General features: G+C 24.6%; 1 protein-coding gene across 1 annotated transcript in view; it reads right to left on the bottom strand.

The window, feature by feature from the left end:
• LOC117174988 overlaps positions 1-12538 on the bottom strand; it is a 13656-nt gene extending 1118 nt beyond the window's left edge. Inside the window, exons 1-4 of the mRNA XM_033364473.1 lie at positions 12369-12538; positions 12092-12213; positions 8042-8120; positions 7771-7951 (exon numbers count right to left, since the gene is read on the bottom strand). Coding sequence (XP_033220364.1) covers positions 7771-7951; positions 8042-8120; positions 12092-12163 — 332 coding nt within the window. The 5' untranslated portion in view covers positions 12164-12213; positions 12369-12538. The remainder of the gene's footprint in view (positions 1-7770; positions 7952-8041; positions 8121-12091; positions 12214-12368) is intronic.
• Positions 12539-13024: the final 486 nt, after the last annotated feature.

The raw sequence follows: 13024 nt of genomic DNA, 5'->3' as shown, positions 1-13024 counted from the left end.
AATTATTTAAACAAATGGAATTTGTTTAAAATATTTTTTTAATTTTTTTTTCTCCTGAAAATTATTACTATTAGTCTAGTGGAATAATAATTAACATTAGTTGATTAATTTTTAATTGTTTAAACAAACGGAATTTGTTTAAATAATTTTTTTCGTTACTTAGTTTTTTCCTTAAAAATTATTACCATTAGTCTAGTTGAATATTTATCAACATTATTCCATTAATTTTCAATTGTTTAAACGAATGCAATTTATTTAAATAATCTTTTAATTAAAAATTATTAATATTTCTTTAGTGGAATATTTAATAACATTGTTTGATTGATTTAAAAAAAAAATTTTATAAAAATTATTATTACAAAAAAACTTTTTAAACAAATGGAGATTGTTTACATAATTAAAAATTAATGAATCAATATTGACAAATATTCCACTAGACCCACATTAATAATTTTTTTAATTCAAAAGAAGAATATTTAAACAAATTCCATTTCTTTAAATAATTGAAAATTAATGAAAATAAATAAATATAAAGGACCCCGCACCAAAAGTACAGTAAAATGGCCACCGGTGAAAAATTCTAAAAAAAGTTCTTTTTTGTATTTTCGAACCTGCAAAGTAATAATTCGAAGGAAAAAAGTAAGAAAAATGGACAGTTTTTTTACAAACAATTGTCAAAGTTTCAATTTTTACATGTATTTTAATAGAAAAATGCTGATTTTCGTGAAAAGTTTCTTTTCTTCTAAACTAATAGTTGGATTTGGTTCAAACTTGCACATTTTTATAATCATTCCTGCTAAAACAAAAGGTTTATATCGAAGATCTAGAAAGATAAACGGTTTATGGGGTATACACCATGATATAAGGGTGTTCTCATACCTCAAACACCCAAGTATGGAAATTATCATTTCTTAGTAACTAAAGTCACTAGATATTTTTTATTCAATTACTAGGGTATGAAATAACTTTCAGATAAGCAGAGGAAGTGTGCATGTCAAGGGGTTGTTTAATCATCCCTTATTTAGAGAAGCAGAGAAATTAACTTTTCGTAAGGAATAAATCACCAAAGATCAGGCTTATAAAATCACATTAAAACATATGCAGGTAGCCTTATTAATCAGGATTTGCAGTAGAATTTATTTTCAGGGTCATTTAATCATCCCCTAATTATTGAACCAAGGAAATCGGTATTTAAACGGGATAAAGTACCAGAGATTTTTTATTATAATATTGATGAACAGAATCACTTTAAAATATATACAGGTAGCTTTTTTTAGCAAGATTTGCATAAGAATTTAATTTCAGGGACGCCTAATCACCCCTTATTTATTGAACCAAGGAGATCTATATTTTAAACGGATTAAAGTACCAGAGATTTTTTTATTAATACATTGATCAACAAAATCACTTTAAAACATATACAGGTAGCATTTTTTATCAGGATTTGCATTAAAATTAATTTTCAAGGTCATTTAATCATCCCCTAATTATTGAACCAAGGAAATCGATATTTTAAATGGGATGAAGTACCAGAAATATTTTTTATTATAACATTGATGAACAGAATCGCTTTAAAATATATACAGGTAGCATTTTTTATTAGGATTTGCATTACAATTTATTTACAGGTTCATTTAATCATCCTCTGATTATTAAATCAAGGAAATCGATTTTTTAAACGGGTTAAAGTACCAAAGATTTTTTATTATAACATTGATGAACAGAATCACCTTAAAATATATACAGGTAGGGTTTTTTTAGCACAATTTGCATAAGAATTTATTTTCAGGGTCGCCTAATCACTCCCTATTGGGTTTTTATAAATAGCGAGTGATTAGGCGACCCTGAAAATAAATTCTTATTCAAATTCTGCTAAAAAAAACCCTACCTGTATATATTTTAAGGTGATTCTGTTCATCAATGTTATAATAAAAAATCTTTGGTACTTTAATCCTTATAAAATATCGATTTCCTTGATTTAATAATCAGGGGATGATTAAATGAACCTGTAAATAAATTCTAATGCAAATCCTAATAAGAAATGCTACCTGTATATATTTTAAAGTGATTCTGTTCATCAATGTTATAATAAAAAATCTCTGGTACTTTATCCCGTTTAAATACCGATTTCCTTGGTTCAATAATTAGGGGATGATTAAATGACCCTGAAAATAAATTCTAATGCAAATCCTAATAAAAAATGCTACCTGTATATATTTTAAAGTGATTTTATAAGCCTAATCTTTGGTGATTTATTCCTTAAGAAAAGTTAATTTCTCTGCTTCTCTAAATAAGGGATGATTAAACAACCCCTTGACATGCACACTTCCTCTACTTATCTGAAAGTTATTTCATACCCTAATAATTGAATAAAAAATACCTAGTGACTTTAGTTACTAAGAAATGAGAATTTCCATACTTGGGTATTCGGGGTATGAAAACACCCTTATATCATGGTGTATACCCCATAAACCGTTTATCTTTCTAGATCTTGGATATGAACCTTTTGTTTTGGTAGGAATGATAGTAAAAATGTGCAAGTTTGAACCAAATCCAACTATTAGTTTAGAAGAAAAAAAAACTTTCATGAAAATCAGCATTTTTCTATTAAAATACATGTAAAAATTGAAACTTTGACAATTGTTTGTAAAAAAAACTGTCCATTTTTCTTACTTTTTTCCTTCGAATTATTGCTTTGCAGGTTCGAAAATACAAAAAAAAATATTTAGAATTTTTCACCGGTGGCCATTTTACTGTACATTTTGTGCGGGGTCCTTTAAAAAATAAATAAAAAATAAATATTCCACTATGCCAATATTAATAATTTTTAGGGAAAAAAACTTTCGAAAACAAATGATTTAAAAAAATTCTATTGGTTTAAATAATTAAAAATTATAACCCAATAATGGTAAATATTCCACTGGACCAATATTAATAATTTTAATATAAAAAAGACCAGAATACAATGCTCAAAAGATCGATTTCATAAAGAATTGGCATTTTTTGTTTTAAGGGTAGTTTTAAGGTACCCATGGGGGTGTGTTAGGGGTATCAACCCCATATTTCTGATACATTTTACATGGGAAACTTCAAGTCAAACCTGGCACCTGCTAAAATAAAAAAATGAAAAATAAAAAAATTTTGGATTTTTTTTGGGGATTTAGAATTAAATGAAGGGATCGCTGCTCTCTAAAAAAAACGTTTTTGAGCCACCCTTATAAACACTATAGACAAAAACTCCCGAGAGAAAAATTTTTTTTTACATCTAGAATAAGTATATACTAATAAAATTATAATTTGAAGAAAAAAAAACAATTTCATTTTTACATTCCGATCAGAGAAGGTATTAGATTTGTGTAAAAATTTCCCCCCCCCCCCCCCTTCCAATTTTTGTCAAATGTCCAGGTTTTGAGACACCCTGAATCCGAAAAAACAGATTTTTACGAATATCTGTCTGTATGCCTGTCTGTCTGTATGTATGTATATCTGTCTGTGAGTTCGATAACTTTTGAACAAAATTAATCTTTTAGATTGGCCTTTGGTACACTCTTTTAGTGTCCTAAGCTACATTCCAAGTTCGTAAGTCAGAAATTTGGAATAAAAATACTAAAAGTGAGCCCATTTTGAATATTTTTGAAACCACTTTTTTCATGATTAAAAAATTCTCTGTACAGTTCTTCATAGTACTTGAAAAGAATAATGTAAATTATTTATAATGTAAAAGTTATTTTTCTTTATTTTTAAATCAAAGTCATATCAACATTTTAACATTTTAATTAACAAAATAACAAGATCGTATTAAATTAAATTAATTATTATTGAAAATATTGTTTATAAGCTCCGCGCTTGCCGTTAATTTATTATTTATGCTCAAAAAGTTGTTCAAAGTAGTTTATTGAAACCTCCTACTTCAAATTTTGCCAACTCCTTAGGCAAATAATTTAATAGTAACTAATAAATTAATTTTTCAATCAAATTAGTAAGTGTGCATTAACATTTAATATTGCAGATGAATATTGAATATGATAAATAGTAATAAGATCAATATTATCGATTTACTTGCAAATTTAACTATTTGGTTGTAAAATTTGATATAGAATTCATCTTAATTAAAACTATTACATAAATTGAAAAAAGTATTCGAACAATTTCAATTACTTTTTGGTTAAAAATTTTATTATTTCGTTGACAATTTTATTGACTGAAAAATCGTTTTGATTAATATTTCAACTGTTTTGTTGATAATTCATCTTTTTGGTTCGAAAATTGATCTTTTTATTATAAATTTCATATTTTATAGCAAAAATGCAACTGTTTGAAACATGTTTTCTTTTTTTAATGAAAAATCTCATTTGGTTGAAAAATCATCTCTTTTGGTAGAAATTTTATCTGTTTTGGTTACAAGTCGAACTGTTTGTGTGAAAATTTGTTTGTTTTTTAAAAATAATTATATTTTTTTAAATTAATTTAATTGTTTTTAATTTAAAACAAAAATTTTTTGGTTGAAATGTCAACGATTACATTTTTACACTCTCATTCATGAGAGTGTAATATAATCGTCCAAATTTTCTATCTCTGGTTTTTAACAGATCTTTACGTTTCGGCACGCACAGAATCCGAAAATCATAAAATTTTGTCGATGTTTTAAAAAAATTTTCAAATTTTATAAATTTTGGTCAAAGTTTCTTATAGTTGAGTAAAAGACTGCAAATTTTCTAAATAAAATTTTCAATTTGGATGAAAACTAGAAAAGTTATAAACTTTTCAAAAATTTGAAAATTTTTAAAAAAGAGAACAAATTATTTTTTTCATAGATCCAAAAATTTCATTCAAAATGTTCACCAGAGACCAAATATATTTTAAAACTACTCTGGACAAGTTTCTCGATTAGTCCATAACTTAAAAAATTAGAGCATTTTCAAAATTTTCAAATTTTTTTTTAATTTTAGAAATTTTTTCAAAGTTTCTTATAGATGGGTAGAAGACTTGCAAATTATCCGAAGAAAATTTTGAATTTTGATGAAAATTAGAAAAGTTATATACTTTTGAAAATTTTGAAAATGTTAAGAAAAATAGAAAAAAAAATTTTTATGATTAGGAAATTTCATTTAAATTCATCACTATATATCAAATATATTTAGAAACCATCTCAGTAAAATTTGTTAATTAGACAAAAGTTCGAAAAATTAGATCATTTTCAAAAATATGAAATTTTGATTTTTTAGGAGATCCATAAGTTTAAAGCGTTGTTTTTAGTAGATTTTAATAAGATTTACAAATTATCTTAATGGAGTTTTCAGTTGAACACAAGTTATCGAGGGCGAGAGCATACCCGCGCGCCCTGGGCGTGCTCAAACAATTGAGAAAATTGCTTGTTGAGATTTGTTAAAAAATTAAAGTATTATGTTAACCAAAAAAGGTAAATATGGTTCAAACAATATAATAGTTGATATTTCAACCAAAAAAGATTTAAACTGAAAATTGAAAGCAGTTGAATTAACTAAAAAACAAAAATCAATAAAACTGCTAAGGCCTCAACATAAACAGATTAATTTTAGAACCAAAAACAAAAATTTTCAATAACAAAATTCAAATATTGATAAAAAAAAGATTTTTCAGTCAAAAAAGAAAAAATTTTCAACCCAACGTTTGAATTTTTATTTTAAAAAGACGAGTTTTCCTAAAATCAGTTATATGATAGAACCCAATAATGAAATTCAACTATTCTTCGTTGAATATTAATTTATAGTTGTTGAAAACTCTAGGATTATATTTTTGTTTTAGAATTGATCTCGTTTGGTTAAGTATTTTATAATTAACATTTAATTATTTTGTATAAAATGAAATTGTTTTGTTAAAAAGTCGTTTTTTTATCAAAACTTCCACTACCAAGTTGAAAGTTATACAAATTTGCTAAAAGTTTATTTTATTGGTTAAAGATTCATCACTTTAGTTGAAAATTGAACTATTTTGTTCAAAATTCGTCTAATTTTTGTTGCAAATTAATTCGTTTTTATAATAAATTAACTTTTCCATTTTTTAATTTTATAATTTTATCTTTTTTGTTTTAAAATTGAACTATTTGGTGAAAATTTCTTTTTTTATTAGAAATTATTATAGACAATACAACAATACATTTTCTAATCTTCTTTAGTGAAAAATTGAACTAATTCTTTGAAAATTCGTCTTTTTTAGTTAATTCTACTGTCTGAAAATTTTTTTCTTTGTTGTTCTTAAAAATTAGTTTGGTAAACTGAAAATTTAACAATTCCCTTTTTTATTACTTTTTTGTTGAAAATTTATATTTTTGTGTTAAAAATTTAACTATTTTGTGCAAAATTCTTCATTTTGGCTTAAAATCTCAACAACTCAGTTGAAAATTAAACTGGTCGGTTAAAAAATAACATTTCTTTTAAAAATTAATATTTTTGGTTGCAAATTTTTTATTATGCGATACATTTCAAGTGTTAAGTAGAAAATTCATCATTTTACTTAAGGATTCAACTATTTTTTAAATTTTGCCGTTTTAGTTAATTAAAGCTGGTTAAAAATTGTTTTTTGTTGTTGAAATTTAGTTTTTCACACTGAAGATTTAACGATTGTATTATTGATCGAAAATTTATCTTTTTTAGTCGAAAAATTCAAAAATTTCGTCGATAATTCACCCTTCTTAGTCGAAAATTAATCTTTTGTATTATATTTTTACTAGTTTGTTCAAAATGCATGTAATTAATAATAAATAAATGAACGCTGCTAAATCAAACGAAGCCATTTCTATACATTTATTTGTTTATAAAAAATTTGATCAGTTTTTCGAAATTTTCATTCTACTGACCAACAACCAAATTTGAACGACAACGAATAAACAAAAAATTCTATTGTAATCTAAACAAAAAAAAATTCGGACAAAAATAAAAAAGAGGAAAGAAAAATGAGAAGGCAGCAAACCACATCTCTTCATTTTTCTTTTCTCTTTTTTATCTTTGTCCGAATTTTTTTTGTTTAGATTACAATAGAATTTTTTGTTTTTGCTTATTCGTTGTGGTCCAAATTTGGTCGTTGGATTCTTGTTCTTAACAGGAGTTTGCATCAATTTTTTTTATTTCTCTAAGCATTCAAACAATTAAATTTTAAACCCAAGTAAAAAAAAATCGTATCTATTTTATGCTATTTTTTAATTATTGAAAATGTTTTAAACGTTTGAAGGTAATCAATTTTCCGGTCTTTATTTATGATTTGTTGATTTGCTTTTTCGCGTAAATTTATTTTTGGTCCTAAAGCTGGTTTATTTGTTAGACGTCACATATAAAATTAAAATTTTCATTAATACACTTATTTCTTTATAAATGAATTTATTGAATTTTTGACAATTTCATTCTACTGAGTCAAAAATTCTGGTTCTTCCAGCCCTTTCAAAATAAGTTAGTATTTAATTAAAAACGGTTCTATTATTAAACAATTGCATTTTTTTAATCTTTATGAATTACAATTGCTTTTTTATTCTAGGCACTTTGGAACGTACCTAAATATTTTGTGAAAAATCGTACTTTTCAAAATGAAAATTTTGTATTCTTTGGTTCTTTTGCAAATACTCGAACAATAAAATGTTGTGCCCAGATAAAAAAAATATTCTCGTATACTTTTACAATAATATAAAAAATTAAAAATGTGTGAAAGATTCGGAAATTTTGTAAACAAATAATTGATGACATGTTAAAAAATAAAATTGGAAATTACAATTTTAGAAAAAATGTATATTATTATGAATACCTTTCACTATCACTATGCCATAATTCTACAAGAGGGTGATGATTTTTCCTTTTTTGCGGAATAGACAACCTTTGTATAGGAATAATTCCAATACCAGGACTTAGACTACCATCATCATTATTAGGAAGCTTCATATATTCTGAATTTCTTTGAATTCTTTTTGCTTGTTCAATGCGTGCTTCTGGAATAAAAAGAATAACTATTGAATATATTCTAACGTTTTAAACACAAATTTTTAATAGATTTTTAACAAATAAAAAAAACCATGCACCTAGTTTTTTCTGCAGCTGTTTTGTCGTACTACGACGTTGTTGAATTGCGTGATTACTACCGCAACTGCTGTCGCTACCCTAAAAAGGTAAAATAATTACTTAACAATTAGGATTAAATAATAATTACAATTAACTGCTTTAAGTATCTTTTGGTACTGTTGAACTTCTCTGTTCCAAATTCCCTTTTTTTCAAATGCTTAATTTTATTTTAAACTTTATCTTTTTACCAGAAAATTTTTTAACAAATTTAAGAAAGCGTTCTTGTTTGGTTGAAAATTTATTTTATAACTGAAAATCTAACTATTTGAATTAAAGCTGGTAAGATATTAAAATTGAGTTATTTTTGTGAGAAATTGAACTATTTTCTAAAAATTCGTCTGTTTCAAGTAAAAATTATTTGTCATCTGAAAATTTAATTATTGAATTTTGTATTGTAAATTTATCTTTTAAATTTGAAAATTTAACTATTTTGTTCAAAATTTATCTCTTTCTTTTTTTTGTGGTTTCTTCGTTTCACGTCAAATGTAGCCTTCTTTCAACGTTTCACAAATTATCTTTGAAAGAATTTCTAAATGTTTAAAACATTTTCAATAATTAAAAAATAGCATAAAATATATACGAATATTTTTTTACTCAGGTTCAAAAGTTAATTGTTTAAATTCTTACAGAAGTAACAAACAAAAATTACTTCTGAAGAGTCCCGTTTTTACAAATTATTTAAATTTATGTCTAAATGCCTAGAGTTGTTAAAACTACTACCAGAAACGTTGGCTCAATAGAAGAAAATTTTCGAAAAACTGATCAAATTTTGCATAAACAAATAAGTGTATGGAAGTGGTTTCGTTTGGTTTAGCAGCGTTTATTTATTTATTAATAATTACTTACCTTTTTAACAAAATATTTAAAATTTCACACAAAGAGATTAATTTTCAACTAAGAAGGATAAATTCTCAACGACATTTTTTTAATTTTCGAATAAAAAAGATAAATTTTCGATTAATAATACAATCGTTAAATCCTCAGTGTAAAAAACTAAATTTCAACAACAAAAAACAATTTTGTAACCAGCTTTAATTAACTAAAACGGCGAATTTAAAAAATAGTTGAATCCTCAAGTAAAATGATGAATTTTCTACGAAACAATTGAAATTTATCGTATGAAACAAAATTTGCTACCAAAAATATTAATTTTTGACAAAAAAGTTTTTTTTTTGACTAACCAGTTTAATTTTCAACCAATTTGCTGAAATTTGAAGCCAAGCAGAAGAATTTATCACAAAACAGATACATTTACATCCCAAAAATTGTAATTTTCAATAAAGAAGTTACTTTACGAGCAAATGGTGAACTAAAATAATTAATCTTTAACAATAAAACTGATTTTTTCACAAAGCAGTTCAACTTCAAACCAAGTAGTTGTATTTTTATCTAAATAGGAGGAAACTTCAACCAAGAAGAATAATTTTCTACCAAAAAAGACGAATTTTCAAGCAGAAAATCAAATTTTTAGCAAAATCGTGACATTTTTATCTAAAAAGATGAATTTCAAGCTGAAGTTGTAAATCAAAAAAAAAAATTCAAGAAAAGAGTACGACATTCAACCAAAAAGTTCATTTTTGAACCAAAAAATTATTTTTAACGAAATTATTCAATTTATTACCAAAAAGGATAAATTTTTAATCAATAATGGAATCGTTAAATTTTTAGTTTACCAAACTAATTTTTAACAACAACAAAGTAACAAATTTTCAGACAGAAGAATTAACTAAAGAAGACGAATTTTCAACGAATTATTTCAATTTTTCACTAAAGAAGATTAGAACATGTATAAAATGAATGATCAACAAAATATATTAATTTTCAGACAACTACATAAAATTCTAATAAAAAAAGAAATTTTTACCAAATAGTTCAATTTTGAACTAAAAAATATAAAATTATAAAATTAAAAAATGAAAAAGTTAATTTATTGTAGAACCGAATTAATAGTTCAATTTTCAACCAAAGTGATGAATCTTTAACCAATAAAATAAATGTTTAGCAAAGTTGTTAAACTTTCAACTTGGTAGTGGAATTTTTGATAAAAAAAAGAAGACTTTTCAACAAAATAGTTTCATTTTAAACAAAATAATTAAATTTTTATAATAGAATCCTTAACGAAATGAGATGAATTCCGAAACAAAAATATAATGGTAGACTTTTCAACAACAAAAAATTAATATTTGACGAAGAATAATTGGATTTCATTATTAGAATATAAAAAGTATAGAATCTGTCAAATTAGAACATTTATTTCAACATGCCGCAAAATTTCATTCAGTAGTTTAATTTTCATCTAAAAATGCTACTTTTCCACCAAAAAGAGAAAAGTTAAATTTTGTATTTGAAAATTTTATTTATAAAAAAATCGACTTTCCAAAAAAATGAATTTTCAACTCCAATGTTGAATCTATAACTTCAGTAGTTAAATTTTCAGATTTTTAACCAAAAAACAACGATTTTTAAACAAAATATTCAAATGTTTAATATTTTCAACTAATAAGATAAATTTAATAGAAATTTAGTTTTTTTTTGAATTAATAGAAAAGGATATAGTTAAATTTTTAGTTTGAAAATTAAATTTTCAACAACAAAAAATTAATTTTTAACAAAAAGGATGGATTCTCAGTTAAGGAGATTAAATTTTAAAAAAAAAACTTAACTGAAATCAATCATCAACTTTCGAATAAGAAAAACCGATTTGCACCAAAAATTATGTAGTTAAATTTTTAGTGAAAAAATGGTTTCTTAAACAAAAACCAACTCAGAATGCAATGTTTAGATTTACATATAAAAAGTTAATTTTTAATTTAAATAAAGCCGAATTTTCAACAATACATTTAAATTTTCAACCAAATACATTAATTTTCTGCCAAAATGGTTGGATTATGAATCCAAAAAGACAACTTTTTAACAAAACAGTAATATTTTTAATCAAAAAGGACTTTCTTTTGAATTGTAGGATTTCCTAATAGTGGATTAATTTTAGACCGAAATCGAAAAAAATCGATTTTTAATAAATATAGTTAAATTTTCGACCAAAAAATAAGTTTTCTACTAAAATAGTTGAAATTCCAAATTCAAGAAAACAAATTTTCAACAAAACTGTTGAATTTTCAAGTAAAGAAAGACTTTTTTAAAAAATTGTTTAAATTTTCTACAGAACTGATGATTTTTCAACAAACAGTTGAATTTTCAACTAAAAATGGGAAAGCGTATCATTTTTAACATTTTTAACGTATCATTTTTAACAAACAAAAATACAAATTTTCAACAACATAGTTATATTTCCTACAACAAAAATAATCTTTTACCTAAATAGTTAAATTTTCAACCCGAAGAAGAAAAATTCTCAACAAAACTCTTGAATTTTCAACTAAAGTTTCCTGCAAATCTATTATTTTTCGCCAAATAGTTTAATATACAACTACAGAAGACATATTTTCAACTAAAAATGGAATCGCTAGATTTTGAGATAAAATAAATATAATTTTCAACAACAAAAAAAGTATTTCACCACTATAGTAAAATTTTCGACCAAAAAAAATCATTTTCAACCCCAAGAAAACTGTCAACAAAACGGTTAAATTTTCAACCAAGAAACAAAAATTTGTTACTAAAAATGAAACGAAAATTTAACACAATAGGTTGTAAAATGAGTTTTCAAGAAATTAAATAATTTGATATTAATTCTTTTTTGTCGACTTTTTGAATTACTAGGTTGTGAAAAAATGGCAATCTAGCTCCGCTGAGATTCGAACCCAGGTCTTTCAAAATGCCGGTCTAGCGATACTTCAACAATTTAGTTCAACTTTTAACCAATAACTTGAATTTTGGACTGAAAAAGACACATTTTCAACCTTAAATGAAATACTTAGATTTTCATATAAAAAAAAAACAAATTTTGACAATAAAAAAGCGAATTTAAATAATATAATTAAATTCTCAATCAAAGAAATTAATTTTATACCAAAAAAGTTGAATTTTCAATCCTAAAAATATTAGTTTACCACAAATAAAGTTTCGTCCTCTACATTGACATTGTTTTTTGGATCACTGTCAATTCCACTGTCTTCTGTCATCTTCGAAATTGGATTTTCCTTTCAAAAAATTCTAACCTTTTGAGGGCCTTCTACAACAAAAAATGGTGCATGCACAAATACTAAATTTCTTAATAATTCCAAAAATATTAATGAATAAGAAGAATATTTTTTTAAACATTGATGGCATCAAAATTTCAGAACAGATGGTCACTATGGGGAGTTCTTATTCACTAATCTGACTCACCTCGAATATGTGTGCAGCCTCTCTTGTAAATGCATTCCTTTTTAAATTGTTTAAACAAATCTTTTGAAGATCGTATTGAACCTTTTTCCCGCAATTTATGTTTTATACAAGAAATTGTTCGGGAAACAATTTTTAACCTGCATTTTACTACATTTTTTTATGGTCTGATATGAAGCGCGCTTACATCGGTGGATTGGGCGCGCAGTGTCTGCCTTATTGATTTTCTTTCGAGCAAGTGCGCCAGACAGTATACAATTTAAAAAACATATTTTCTTAACCGCCTATTGCTTATTTTCTAAATATTACAGGAATAAAGGAAGAATTCTTATATTCGATAAAAAGGATATTTTTTCTTTTAAAAATACCATAGTAATTAACAAAAAAAATTTATTAGGTCCCTTTATTAAGAAATCACAAATTTTATAAAAATAGCAAACACGCGCACTACGCGCAGGTTTTGTTGTCTTACTATTTTCAAATTCAAATGTAAAATAATAATTACCTAATATAAATTTTTGTATTTCATAGTATATATTATTATAACTAAAGTTGTTCAAAATTCTAAGCTTAATTTTTCAAGAGACACACTGCAATAATTTTACAAAAGATTTTGCGTTAACCACGTAACAACAAATTGTTCTAAAATTGTAAATTTT

This window comes from Belonocnema kinseyi, chromosome 6 (genome assembly GCF_010883055.1).
Source record: "Belonocnema kinseyi isolate 2016_QV_RU_SX_M_011 chromosome 6, B_treatae_v1, whole genome shotgun sequence".
NCBI classification, from domain to species: Eukaryota; Metazoa; Arthropoda; class Insecta; order Hymenoptera; family Cynipidae; genus Belonocnema; species Belonocnema kinseyi.
Note: the sequence above shows the minus strand (reverse complement) of the source record. Positions and strands in the feature narration are given on the sequence as shown.